General features: G+C 51.4%; 1 protein-coding gene across 1 annotated transcript in view; it reads left to right on the forward strand.

Annotated features, from left to right (window-relative positions):
* C13H4orf50 (chromosome 13 C4orf50 homolog) overlaps positions 1 to 14,862 on the forward strand; it is a 66,846-nt gene that overhangs the window by 1,553 nt on the left and 50,431 nt on the right. Inside the window, exons 3-4 of the mRNA XM_029545015.1 lie at positions 4,420 to 4,558; positions 7,562 to 8,107. Coding sequence (XP_029400875.1) covers positions 4,420 to 4,558; positions 7,562 to 8,107 — 685 coding nt within the window. The remainder of the gene's footprint in view (positions 1 to 4,419; positions 4,559 to 7,561; positions 8,108 to 14,862) is intronic.

Below are 14,862 nucleotides of genomic sequence, written 5' to 3' on the forward strand. Positions count from 1 at the left end.
TCCCTCCCTCCCTCTGTCCCTCCCTCCCTCCCTCCCTCTCTCCCTTCCTGCCTTCCTTCCCTCCCTTCCTCTCAAGAGGCAGTTTCCATGGTCAGCGGACTGCATTGTTACAGGCCTGTGAGCAGTTGGGCACATCCTGAAGGATGGGTTTAGTAGAGGAACGCTCTTCTCCTCATTATAGCCAGGAAGAGCAGCAGTGGGGTCCTCGAGGAGTTTCTCGAGCCCGTGTGTGTTAGTTAATTTTTCTGTCACTGTGAACACTCAAGTCATTAATGAAAGGAGCACAGGTTCTTTGTGGCTCACAGCGGGTTTCAGTCTGTGATGTGCATTCATTGATTTGGACCCAGGGTCAGGCGGGGCACCTTGGCGGAGGCACCTCTGCAGCTGGAGCCCAGGATGAGGCCACATCCACTGTTCTCTTTGAAGATGCAGTATCCATCCTCCAGGAAAGGGCCAGGGAATAGAGAAGTAGGATCTGTGGCAGGGCTGAAGGAGAAAAGGGACCACTCTGGCCTCCACCCTGGCCCAGCTTTGACTCTCTTGAGGCCTGTGATGTATATAATATTATTGCCTCCTTTTCCAGAGGGGGAACTATAGAGTCAGGGACAAGAAGAGGTGCAGTGTCTAAATGGCCCACTAGGAATGCAGACACCCAGCCGATGTCCACTAGGAAACAGTGATTGCCTGGGAGTACGCACTGGACTTGCCGCAGCTACAGAGTTAACGTGTAGGACCAGTGAGATGGCTTAGTGGGCTAAGGTGCTTGCCGCCAAGCCTGATGACATGAGTTCAATTCCTGGGACCCTCATGGTGGAAGGAGAGAGTCAACCCTGTAAAATTGTCACCTGACTACCACACACGCACTGCTCACCTGGCCTCCACAAAATTAAAAAAAAATAAATAAAAAAGTGTTAAAATGCCAAAGGTTTTAAAAATTATTATTATGGAAAGAATACAGAGCTGGGCGAGGAGACTCATAGCTGGAATCCCAGCACTTAGGAGCCTGAGCTAGGAGGATTGCTGTGAGTCACGGGCCAGCCTGAGCTATAGAGTCAACTCTTGTTTCAAAAAAAAAAAAAAATGAAGTTAATTAGCTAATTCAACGAAATGGATAAAACATAAAAATAACACAACTGAGTTGTTAGAAAATGGATTGGAAAAAAAAAACCCACTCCCATCTCATCAAACTGTGCTTCCCAGTCATTTCTGACCTAATGTAGCAAAGTCACATGGGGTACTTGTCACCATCTCGCTCTGAGTGAGACCTAAGCCCTCAGCAGGTATTCATGGTGAGCATTCTGCTTGTTTTATGAAGGAGACGCCAAGGCCTGGGATGGTGTGTCACTGTGCCTATGCATCCCTTAGAACAGTAAGACTTGATTCCAGGTACCCAGGAGTCTAGCCTGTGGACACTGTGGGCCCATATATTCATGGCAGAGCATCTTAGATTCACAGTACCCTCTGTGGCACCATGTTGACAAGCCTCGTGTGATTATTTTAGACAGAAAAGAAAAACCCACCCCTTGTCCTTTTCAGGGTCCTGTGAGTATGTATGGGTTTCCTGTGCTGCCATGACAAACGGCACAACTTGGTTCCTTTTCTTAGGAGTAGCGTGGTGGGATTGGAGACAGGACGTCACACAGCCTGTGCTGGCCTCCGACTCTCGCTCTAGCCGTGGATGGCCTTAACTCTCCATCCTTTTGCCTCTCTCTCCAGGGCACTGAGGTTATAGGCATGCATCCACCATACTTGGTGGCTTAAAAACAAAGTAAAGAGATGGCTCAGTCTGGGAGGTGCCTGGTGTAGAAACACTAGGACCTGAGTTTAGATCCTGCAACAGCCAAGTAAAAGCCAGGGGCGGTACACACCTGGAACCACAGTGCTGTGTGACAGAGGTGAGGATCAGTGGAGCTCACCGGCCAGCTGAAATAACCAGTGAGCTTCTCGCTCAGTAGGAGGCTCTGTCTCAAAATCAATCGAAAGAAAGAAAGAGAGAGAGAGAGAGAGAGAGAGAGAGAGAGAGAGAGAGAGAGAAAGAAAGAAAGAAAGAAAGAAAGAAAGAAAGAAAGAAAGAAAGAAAGAAAGAAAGAGAGAGAAAGAAAGAGAGAAAGTGGAGGGTGGTTGAGGAAGACACCCCATGTCCACCTCTGGCTTCACACATGCATATGCACCTGCACTCACATAGTGTTTCTAAAGTGTGCAAGCAATCAGGCTGGCCGGCAGGTAGGCAGACAGACAGACAGACAGACAATCGAACAGGAACCCAGATATGGTTGGTTAACAGTTCTGGAGGCTGGAAATTAGGATTCAAGCTTAGCTCAAGTTGTTAGTAGGGTCACACCCTGACACCTTTGGGACTCTAGCTGCTTGGTCCTCGCTCCTGAGCTGAGCATGCCTCCTCATCTCCTAGCCCACCTCAGAGCTGTAGCAAGCCTTAGTGTCGCCATGGCTTTCTTCTCCACAGTCAGCTCCACCCTGGCCTCCTTCTGACCATCTGGAGACCAGATGTCTCCTGTCACAGACTTGACTTTACTTGCTCTGCAGCCTTCTGGACACGTGGAGGGCGACACCCTTCCTGCAGGGGCCAGGATCCGGGTGTATCTGGGGCCACAGCTTGGCTACTGCACTTTGCTGATTGAGTCAGAAGCAGACTGTCTTCTGTGGTCAGGGCACAGGTTGCTCCCCCAAAGAAAGAGAATGGCCTCCTTTTTCCTTTTCAACTCTCAGCGCAGCTCAAAAGCAGCAAGAAGGCACCAGTTCACCCCCTCACTGATTAGCTTGAGGGGACCTATTCCCTGGGGAGAGGAAACCCTTGGTCAGGCCTTAAAGAGCAAGAGCATCCTCTTTCATCTTAACAAAACCCAGTGAGCAGAGTACAGCAGCCTGTATCTTACAGATGGGAATCTGAGGGTCATAGATGTAACCAGTTAGGCCTCCATGTCAGGTAAAGACAGAGCCTGCCCCTCCCAGTGGATCAGGGTCAGAGATGGAGGAGAAGGTCACTGGCTGGTCTTGGGGAAAGGAGAAAGCACGCGCAGAGGTGGTAGATAGAGGGATATCTCTGGCTAACATTACCTAGCATGGAGGCAAGGCTAGCACTGAACAGGAGAAGGAAACTTCTCATCTTATGGTTCTTCTGGTGGGGGCATCCTGCTTGTGTCACCTCCTTTATCTGCAGTCAGGGTTTGTCCCCTCCTGGCTACCTGGCTAGGCACAGTCTCTAGAGTCTCGTCGTGCAGCACAGAGCCCTGCGTGGCTCAGCCGCTCCCTGTGTCAGTCCTACAGGCTGTTCCCAGCATCTCCTGTGCAAGTGCAAGCCACACAGACATGATCATGGTTTCTGGGTTTTTTTTTGTTTTTGTTTTTTTTTAAAATCACAGACACCTTTTGACTCTCAGTCATTTCCTTAGGAGATATGTGTAAGTTTGGAGCCAGGATGGGAGGCAACAGTGAGTAGGTTTAAAAATCAGCCTGGAACCCACAATTCCGTGTGACCCCAGGAAATAATCGTTTCTCAGGTCCTCGGTTTTTTCCTGTGTGGAATATATGACCTGGAGGATGCTTAAGTTGCAACCATTGGTCTGATGGTGAAAAGAAAGAGAGAAAGAGAGAAAGAGAGAAAGAAAGAAAGAAAGAAAGAAAGAAAGAAAAAGAAAGAAAGAAAGAAAGAAAGAAAGAAAAGAAAGAAAGAAAGAAAGAAAAAGAAAGAAAGAAAGAAAGAAAGAAAGAAAAGAAAGAAAGAAAGAAAAAGAAAGAGAGAAAAAAAGAAGCTGTTGGCTGGTCGGCCTCCCCTGAGTGTCTCTGAGTGTAGGGCTGAGAAACACATAGGATTGAATTTTGTGCTAAGTGATGTTGGGGGTGTGTGTGTGTGTGTGTGTGTACACGTATGTAGCATGGGTATCCATGCAACACCCCTCTGCATCCATGGAGAGGCCCAGATAGGACATGAGCATGTCTTCCTCCATAACTCTCCACCTAATCGCCTGGAAGCTCACATCTTGCCTAGGCAGGCTGAGCAGTAAGGTCTGTCTGTTACAGGGATGGCTTTTATGTGGCTGCTGGGGATTTGAACTAGGGTCCTCATGCTCACAGAACAAGTGCTCTTACACACTAAGCTATCTTCCCAACCCTTTGTCCTATCTTCCCAGGACAGAGACTCTATAATGAGATAGGTATGACTGGCTTGGTGGCTCACTCTGGCCATCCAGTGGCTGGAAAAGTGGGAAGAGGATCACTGTGAGTTTGAGACCAGCCTGGGCTACGGAGCTTAAGCCCAAGCTGGTGAAGTCTGTGGGCGGTTGACAAGGAAACCCTTAGACCAGCACCCCAGCAGGCCTGGTGGTGCTGGGGTTTACACCATGGCTTGGACACTCAGTCTTCACTCTCTACCCTGAGTGTCTCCTGCTTCTCTCCCTGTAGGGTCCAGGAGCTGGAGCTGTCAGAGAGGGGGCTTCTCTTGAAGGTGGAGCAGCTGAGTGCCTGTGTGGCCCAGGAAAGAAGCGCCACCATCCACGTCCAGGAGCAGCTGCAGGCACTGAAGGGGACACTGGTCAGCCAGGTTTGTATTCCTTCCTCTTCCTGGTGCCTGGTCGTGTGATCATCCTGGGCCTCAGTTTCTCTGTCTGACCTCTCCCTGCCTACCTCCCAGGCCTCCTGGGGAAGCTTGGGTGTTGGTATCTTTCTCATGCCTGGGTCCTTGAAGTCGGGAGGTGGCCAGTGCAGGTTTCTCTCTTCAAATTGCTGCGCGCAGGCGGGGACAGAGGGAAGATAAGAACGTTGGGTGGAGGAGGGACTTGGATATGCTGTAGGTGTGGCAGGAGAAAGACACTCAGGGAACTGGGGACAGAACTTCCCAGACCTTGCTGGGAAAGGTATTTGAAGTGTGGGAATGAAGCGGACCAACACGCTGCTGTGGAGAGCCAGGAAAAGATATATGTGCAGGGAGGGAAAGGCTGGCAGGTACAGCAGGAACTCCAGAGAGTCCATTGCAGGAACGAGGAAGACAGCTAAAGCTTTGGGGAGCAGGGAGGCAGGGCACAGTAGATAGCCCCACCAAGAAGAAGTGAGTGGTTCAGGGCCAGGTTGTGGAGGCAAACCCTAGTTCTCTTGCTGAATTGACTGTGTGACATTGGACAAGTGTCACAACCTCCCTGGGTCTGCTTCCTCATATGTAAAATGGGAATATGCTACCCACCTCTCAGGTGAGCTAAATGGGTACGTGCACATAGAACACTCAGAGAAGAGGGCATCTTTCATGTTATCTGCACTGGCCATTCTTATCCATCGTAAGAAGCTATTCAGGGGGCAGGTGATGCAGGTCATATTGCGGAAGGAATATATAGCAGATGGACCCACACCTCTGCAATCGATACCCAGTGATGCCTGGGCACCCAGCTTCTGGGCTTCAGGGGCACAGCTTAGGGGTCTTAAGATTGCAGGGTGCAGCCCATTCATGGGATGTGAACTCGAACAGGCAAGGGATGCACTAAAGGGGGTGTTGTTTCTCGGGTCTTGATCAGCTGTGTCTTTGTGTGTGTGTGTGTGTGTTTATGTGTGTGTGTCTGACAGTGGGCAGCTATGGGACAACCAGGGTACATGACATGGTATTCACTGAGACAAAAATGTAAAGTGGAAAGTCCAGCTCAGCTCAACTCAGTCCTTGGGTACCAGCGGGCCAGCCTGGAGTCATTCTTGCCTCTCCCCTGATCACTGGAGGCAGACTCAAGTTAAATTGAACCTTTGGCTCATGTGCCCTTAGCCTCTCAACCCTAGGGGAGTCTTCACAGAAGCAGGGCACAGGCTGTGCCTCGGCACTGGGACACGTGGTTCCTCTGAGGAGACACTGTAAGGGTGTTTCGAGCCTTGCTCTCTGTACACCTGGGATTCCCAGGGAAGTCAGGGACAGTCCTGCAGTGGAGATGCTTGTAGTGTCGCGGCAGATGAACGGTGAGGGTAACATGCAAGCCTCTAATTGCATTAGTGGGATGAGGGGTGCTGGGGAGCCCAGGGGGCTATCAGTCCTTTTCACGTGCTTCTCCACTGTCATTACATGTCTGTGAGGAACGGTCTGTGATGGTGGGTGTGGGAGGGTCCAGCCCACTGTGGGCAGTGCCATCCCCGAGCAGATCCTGAGCTGTCTAAGAGAGCAAGCTGAGCATGAGCCAGAGGGCAACAAGAATGTACTCAGACAGACCTGTCAAGAAGCCCATGTACAGACTCAGTGATTTGGTCAGGGTCAGAGGTGGCCCAGCTGCAGCCCAGCCCCCAACCTTAACTTCTAGCCTTTATGTTTTTGTTGGAGATTTTGGAATGTAGGAGTTAGCATGGCAGGGATGTGTGAACAGGCTTTTGGCATTATTTTTTTTTTTTAAATGTGTCTGATCTGTCACAGGTGGCAGCTTTGCTCTGGTCATACTCCCAGGGAGCAAAGAGGCTTCATTTCCCCAGCGAGCTCTGGTCATCCTGAGAGGTGTCGAGGGCCCACCCACCCATGCCATGGATCCCCAGGCACCCAGAACCGTACAGGCACCCACGACAGAATCCACACCATCATAAAGTCAGGAAGACCCAGAAAACTCAACTCCCCACACTCAGTCAATAAACTACCCCACCAAGCCTGCCTGGGCTGGTCCTGCACGCCCTTTCTCCTTTGGCAAATGCTCCTTTCGCCTGCAGGCTCTCTGGCAGCATAGGGAAGCAGCTACCTGGTGAGAGAAAGCTCACCGCAGAGGCAGTGTTTGCAGTTGTCAGTCCAACTCACTGTGTGTGGTAGGGAGAAGGCTGGGTGTCTGAATATGGAGAAGTGTTCCCTGCTCAGCAAGATGGCCAAAGGGACAGAGAAAAAAAAAAAAAAAGCCCATGTGGCAAACACAAGGCTCCCATGCTGTGCTCCAGAGCTGGCTGCAAGAATTTGAGCTGTCCCATTGTATAGATAGCTTCTGAATGTATGGTGGGGCTAATGATAGTGCTGTTTCAGTGGGGGGTGGGGACAAGGTATTCATAGTTGTGAACAGTTAGCTGCTGAGGCTTACTGGCCCCTGCTCAGCTCACATCACTGACCCAGGGAGCTCTGGAAAGTTCTGTGGTGTTTGGAAATCGGTGTGTCAGGACTGTTGAGACAGAACAATTCCAGAGACCCTCGCAGGGTACTGCCCCTCCAACCCACTGAACACTCTTCCGCACGCTGATGTAGGGAACTCATGGAGATTTGGGACTATGACAAGGATGAGGTGAAGGTGACTCATGGCTGCAGTGTCAGCAAACTCAGTAATCAGCATAACTTTAAATTTTTGTTTATTTTGTGCGTGCACATACATGTGCCACAGTGGTGGTTAGAGTCCAACTTGTATAGGTTTTTTCTCCTACCACATTCAGGTACCCGGGACCCAACTTGGGTCTTCAAAATTGGTGACAAGTGACATTAACCCTCTGAGCCATCTTTGGTCCTAGCGCAACATTATAATGAAAAATACCCACGGTGCACAAAATAAGGGAATGTTAGGAAGAGAGATCAAGGCGAGCAAGGCGCGTGCCCTGACATCCCCATCACCGCAACTCGTAGGTGCGGGAGGCAGAGAGCGCTGTCCGACGGCAGCGGCGACTGCAGGAGCGGCTGCGGCGCAAGGACGAGGCGCTGGCACGGCAGGCGGCGGCCCTGAAGCGTTGCGGGCGGGTGCAGCGGCAGCAGCTGGGCCTGGTGCGGGAGCAGGAGCGCGTTCTGCGGGTGCAGGTGCAGCGGCTGGAGCGCGACGTGCGGCGCCTGGGGCACGCTGCGGGCCTCCTGCTGGCTCAGCTGCAGGCCGCGGACTCGCCACCCAGTACGGGGAGCCCCGGACCGCAGTTTCTAGCCGGTCCCTTGGGTGATCCCGAGGTCGTAGAGCTGAGCGCGCTGCGAGCCAGAGCGGAGCTCGCGGAGCGGGAGCGGGTGAAAGCGGTGCTCAGGCTGCGGGAGCACAGCGCCACCGAGCGGCAGCTGCGGGAGCAGCTCGAGGAACTGCGCTGCTGCGTGTATGGGCTGACGTTGTCGGAGATAGGCCTGCATAGCCAGGTGGAGGAGCTCGCCCACCAAAACCGGCGCCTGCGGGCCCAGCTGGGGCACGGTAGCCCGGTAAGTGGCCGGAACCCAGGACAGGAGTGATCGCTTGTCTCCTCTGACTTCTGTCCAGCCACTTGATTAAGGTCATTTCCCCAGCATCGGCTCATCACTTAGCTGAATCAGACAGAGGATGGTCCATCCTTCCCAACTCAGTCTCTGGCCCCACCAACCATACACACGAGGTCGCCGTTGCCCTTCAACGCATTGGCTTCATTACCCATACGACCAGCCATTCGATGTCTACCCACTTGCCCACGCACTTGCAGACCCCCCATATCCATTTCTACTGTACCCCACCGCCAACTTTGGTGTTATTCTCCTCACCCACTGTTAAGGGTTTGAATGCCCGCTGTGCGCCCCCTCCCTTCCCCAGGCTTGAGCCCTTGGTCGGAGCTGCTGATTCTATTTGGGGAGGCTGTGAAACCCTTAGGTCTGACAGGCCTGTCCTATCTGAAACCCTTGGGATGCATTCTCCCCGGGGTAGCCTTGCATGTGGACCAATACAAAACCCAAGACTTAAAACACTATGAAATTTAAAAAAAATAAAATAAAATCATGAACTTCTTGAGTGTGAACTCGGTAGTGAAGACCTCAGAGTCCTAATGTTGAAAAGGTTAGACACGCCTGCTAGGAAGGGGCCTGGGTGGAGATGGTGGGTTGTTGGGGTGACTTGAGGTGCTGGCGCTTCCTAAGCTCTTCCAGCTGAGAGGAAGCAGAAGCCAAGCTCTTTCCCAAGCTGTTCTCAGCCCCTTGCCTTCCTCGCCATCACTGTGGTCTCTGCATGAAGAGGTACAGTAAACTCTTCATCCTTTAACTTGCTTTGGCCAGGTATTTTATCACACTGAGAAATAATCAGTGCACCCCCACCCCAGCACTAGTCTAGCCTTTCATACCCAGTTCAAGGTCAGGGCACCCCCAGACTCAGTGTCTGAGACCTGGAGTGTAGATGGTGCCTCATGGCTGCTGAGTCCTCACAGGGGGAAGGGGCATGCACCTCTTTTAATGGGAGCGATGGTACCACCCAGTATGGGGTCCTTTCCTACTTAATCACCTGCTCAGCTTTGCCTTGGTGATTAGATAGCAACACATGAATTGGGGGGGGGGGGCAGAACAAACATTTGGTAGGAGGCAGTCACCTGTCCATTGTCACCTGTGTTTCCTTGTGCCCCCATCCACCTGTATCTTTCCCATCTGTCCACTCATCCAGCCAGTCGTCTGACAGTCAGTTGCCCCTAATACCCTTCATGGTCTCTCTCTCTCTCTCTCTCTCTCTCTCTCTCTCTCTCTCTCTCTCTCTTGCATGCGTGCGCACGCCCATGCTCTGTTCATCCATCTATTTGACACTGATTGGGTCCCGACAGTCGACAGTCGACAGTGTGCAAGCCATGTGAATGAGGGGGCTCAACTCTGAGTATAGGTCCCCGCTGGCCCAGCCCCATCCTCAGGGGACTTACTACTCCTCCCATCTTCCCCTCCTCCTGGGCTGTGAACTTCCCAGGCAGGTCCAGCATCCACTGGGCTTTGCAGCCTCCATTCCCAGTAGCAGCACACAGGGGGTCTAGGGACTGCAAAGGTTTGGACCTTGTCTGTTCTCCTTATTCTATCTCTTTAAACTCGGGTATGTTTCGTAAGCTGGGGAAGGATGGCTGGGCATTTATTTCCTCTTTACTTGACAGGAGGGTAAACATCCTCACTTAATGTCTTCCTGCCACATGCCAGATGTGTTCAAAGCTTCCTTTCCAAACTGTGGAGACGGGGACAGCTGCTCTCAGCATCCTTGTCCCACAGAGAGGAAGTGAAGTCTCTGGTAGTGTCTTACCTGTTGTCATGTAGTTGTTGAGAGATAGACCTGGACATTGGTCCATATAAGACATGATGCCAGGGTGGGTGGCTCCAGCTGCATTAGCCCTGTGCCCATAAAGCCAGAGTGAACTCAGCCCCTTTAGAGAAGAGGGGATATTCGGGAGGCAAGAGGATCAGGACTTCAGGCTACATAGCAAGTTCGAGGCCAACCTGGGTGGGTTTCCACTCTGTCTCAAACGAAAGCACAACAAAACCAGATGGACAACACAAGCTATCTGGGTTTGCTTATTTAAAAATTCAAATGTATTTTTTGATTGGAATGTGGAGTGCTCAAGTTTTCCAGATAACGGCGGCGTTTCCCTTGCCTGGGCGAGCTTACCAGCGTGTCGGTGTTCTGTTGTGCATTTGCATTGCTTCGTCTCCCACCTGTCCCCTGCCCGCCCCCCCCCCAGGAGAACAAAGTGTACACTCACCATCATCTCCTTGTAATTCTGAAAATAAACGATGCATACACGGAACTTGCCATTTAGAATCTTTCCTGCGATTTCCATAAATGCGCTCTCATGTAGGCAATTGGCCTGAGGCTTCGTTCTCCCATCCTGCCATTACCCTGAGTGCTGGGTAGAAGAGCAGGTTCCTAGATGCCTGGCAGGACCTTGCTGTTATGTGTCCATTTCCTTTTCTCCCCTTTAACCCCCTTCTGCATCAAGGGTTGTTCTGAGAAAGCTGACAGAGGAACTGCCCAGGGAGGGGAAGTGATTTGGCCACAGACACAAAGTTAGCATCTCGATCAGAAGGGAGTCATGGCCCCGTCTTTGGTCCTTTGCTCTGGATCTGGGGCCAGAGTCAGTAGCTCTTTGGGGCTTTGGGCTTATCAGTGGCTGGATCCTGTAGGATCTGTGCCCTTAGCTGCGAAGCCATCATTGGTCTCAAGCATCCATGACCTCAGTGTTACATGCACTCTCTTCAGAAGGCCCTGTGCTCCGAGGAGCTGCATCTCACATAAGGCTTCGACTGTCAAAGCTGAAAGATGTCTCTTGTAGGTTCCCTGAGTTGTCCACAAACAGTGGTGCAGATTTTTAAAAAACAGGCTGCCCGTAGGAACCCATGGTATATTCGAAACAGTGTTCAGTAGTGGGGAGGGTCTTGTGTTGAAGAGGGGGGAGGTACTCCTATAGGTGACTCTAGGGGATCACACTTAGGGTACAGTAGTGATCCAGACTGGCCAGGATAGCCTTAGGCTGGTTGCTAAACTTCAGTACCTCAGTATTCTTATGGTGAGTTGGGACTGACCTCCATGGACTGTGAAGCTCAGCGAACGAGCCACTCAATAAAGAAATGAGCACAGGAAGCCACTTGCGCCGGTCATAGGGAGTGTCTTCATGTGACTGTACTTCTTTGAGGGACAGAGATTGGGAGACAAGAGGTTTCAGAGTGAGTATCCTTGGTCACGTGTGCAGCAGACAGTCTTCACAGAGCACTGCTGTCTTTACTGCAGCCAGCTGACAAGGTGATAGAGTTATTAGTCCTTATTAGTCATTACAGAAGAGGGAACTGAGAAAGGGAGGGAGAGTCGCAAGCTCCAGCACATGAAGAAAGCCAGGTCTGAAGGGGACTACTGCCCCCCCCCCCGCCACCTGCTCCAAGATAGCTCTCTGCTTATTCCAGCTCATGTACTCTGGGAGCTGTGCTGTCAGTTACAAGGAGGGCAGACATTGGGGAAAGACATGTTGGTTGCTCCTTAGCCACAAAGTGCTTGCTTTCGGAGACACTGTAAAGCAGCCAGAGAAGTGCTGATACCCCTATCCCTAGGCTGAGTCTAGAGGAGTGAACTCACTTTGCCCAAGCTCAGAGAGCTGAGAACTTTCAGAGCAGGTTGCTTAAAAAGCTGAGTCCTCTGAGGCCACAGGGAGGAGTTTGGGAGAAGGAAGAAGCTCGGAAAAGGAGCAGGGAAGATGATGGGTAGCAAGATGCCACTTGCTTGGTGGTGTGCATTCACAGGCTTCTCTGGGAGTGTTTACTGTGCTTCTGCAGTGCCCCAGGCACAGCGCTGGGCTCTGGGACCTTGTGGGGGGTGGTGATCTGAGTGTGGCTCAGCTCTTCAAGAGCTTGGCGGAGAAACAGACAAGGTTAGGTGTAACCAGCAGTGGTTTAGGCTACCAAGCAGCTATATCAGAAGGCAGATAGATGGCCATGACCTGGTCTGCAGGGCCACTGACGGAGGCTTATGTACAGAGATGAAAAGTCAGACTGTCAAGGTCACCATGTCGTCTGTCATCGGATAGCTGAGGCTCTGGAGCGATGGGCATTGCTGTGTGCTGTCTGCATATCTCTGTCCTCAGTGGGTATAGAGTGAGCCCTGGCATCAGCTGTGGGAATGTTTTCATTGTTGGGAAATGACCTCTTCTTGCACCTCTGCAGGATTGGGTCAGCACCGGTTTTCTGTTCACTATACAGAAGATAGGGGCATCGAGAAATAGAGAGGACTTAAGGGAGAATTCTATGGTCAAGAGTCCTTGATGCTCTTACAGAGGGCCGGGGTTTGGTTCTTAGCACCCACATGGAGTAGATCACAACTGCTTGTTAACTCCAGCTTCTGGAAATCCATTGCCTTCTTCTGAGGGCTTCTGGACACACACAATCCAGCATTTACTCGGGCACAACAATACACACATCAAACAAAATAAATAACTCTTTAAAAAAAAACCAAAGACAAGCGGTAAAGCACTTGTGAACATGTGTGAGGCCCTAAGTTTGGTTCCCAGCAATATACCACACACACACACACACACACACACACACACACACACACACACTCACATACACTCACACACATACACACACACTCAGACACACATACTCTCACACACACACTCACACACACACACACACACTCAAATGAACACACAAAGAAAACAGGAAGAAATAGTCAATGCACGCAGCCATTGAAAGGGCCCCTGCTCTACAGGATTTGCTTGGGCCTTTGGGAACCTAGGCCTTCGGGGAGGGCTGTCAGTCAGTGAGTATCAAATGTTATAAGAAACCAACATGACAACTTGGAGCAAGTCTTGCTGATTTAGCTCTCCCATGATGCACCAACTGTACTGGAGAACTACTAATCACTATGTCACTATTTTCTTGATCCAACTTCTCTATTATCATTATAGGAATTAATATTTTTATTACAGCTATGGGGTCTATGTGAACATGGACCCCATGAACAGATGTTTACTGTTCTCATTGTTGTGACCAAATACCTGAGAAGAAGGTACAGTCCTAGCATAGTGGCACAGGCATGGTCACAGAGCCATGGGTCAGCTGGTCACATTGTGTTTGCACTTAGGAAGCAGAGAGCTGACAGGAAATGGAGCCAGCTTATCAAATGTGTGACACCTCAAGGCCTGTCCCCAGTGACCTACTTTCTCCAGTGAGGCTGCACTTTCTGAGGGTTCTGCAACCTTCTCAAACAGTGTCATTAGCCAGGTCCAAGAGGCCAAACACACAGGCCTATTTCTAAGAGTCTATGATGCTGCTGTTTTTGAGGGCTTTGATTTGTGGGTAAAAGGAGGCAGCATAAACTGTGGCACAGAAAGAAAGGCGGTCACAAGCACAGAGTGGCAGAAGGGCAGGACACGAGGGAGGGTGATGGGGACCTGATTGGTGGAAAGGTCAAGGAAGGCTAAAGAAAGCCTCACAGGGGACTTTGCAGGGCACTGGGCCCTTACTTACTACCATCCAGCAATGATTGAGTGCTCCCAAGACTAAACTGTTGCAAAAAGGATTCCAAATGTGGGGCAGAGCTTATTGTAGTGTGGCCTTGCTCAGGGACACCCAGATATCCCCTGGCTCAGTCACAGTCCTGCCCATGACCCGGGGGCCTACAGTCACTGGCTGGAACACAGAGCAAGGTACATGCCTGAGATGAAGACGGGCCTTTTTATCTTGCTGCACAGGTGAAGGGGGAGAAGTGGAGGCACCCTGGCCTGCATTGCTTTCCAGTTTAAGTTGCTGGCCAGATGTCCAGTGGAATGGGGATAGGTCCGGGAGTCATCTACAAAGAGGCTGGCTGTTAGAGCCCTCCCCCAACATAGCAAAAGGAACAGCCTGTGCACAGAGAATGTGCCCAGCATGGTGGCATGCCAGGAGGTTACCACGTCAGGGCCAAGAGCCCACCGGGGTCATGACATCTGGAACTGTCCATAGGTGGCCTCCAGGACCATGGTGGGTATTTTCTTCTCTGTCCACACAGATGGCCTCATACAGGCCTGGGGGACACTGCCTGGGTCATTAGCTACTGTCACCTTTGGGACTTGCTCAGAAGGGAAAGATGGGAGCATTCAAAATCCCTGAGCAGATGCCAGCTTTCCAGTGGGACAGAGGGACCACATGGGAACAAGGCTGGGACTTTGCTCTACCATACAGTTTCTTATCTGAGTGGACAGACTACTCCAAGGACAGACTGCTACCCCATGTAACTTGCTGAAGGAACCTCAGGAGTCAGCAGGAAGAGTGTGGCCCGGTAAACCAATGACCCAGGTTAGGCCCGACGGCCAACTCTGAGCCCACTGCTTTCTGATCGTTTTTCTTACTTTGGAGGCGTCTGACCATTGCTATGAAGGCGGGGGAAGGGCGGCATAGGCACGGGCTTGGCGTGGACACTTCACGCTCCTGGCCCCTGCCTAAAGTACCACCTCCCACAGCCTCCACAAGAGAAGCATGGTCAGTAGTCACGTAAGCAATGGCCCAAGCTTCTGACCTTCAGGCTAAACTCCTCCCCAGTTATCTAGCAACAGTGAACACCATAAAAAAGGGTGCTCAGCCCCACCTCACTCTCTTATTCTCACTCGTACCCTCTCACTCCTTTGTTCCTCTACCTCTCTCTTCTCTCTCCTCTTCCCTTTCTCTTTGTCTTCTCTCCTCTCTCCTTTCTCTTTGATTCCCCTCCCCTCCCCTCCCCTCCCCTC

The sequence above is a fragment of the Mus pahari genome, chromosome 13 (assembly GCF_900095145.1).
Source record: "Mus pahari chromosome 13, PAHARI_EIJ_v1.1, whole genome shotgun sequence".
NCBI classification, from domain to species: Eukaryota; Metazoa; Chordata; class Mammalia; order Rodentia; family Muridae; genus Mus; species Mus pahari.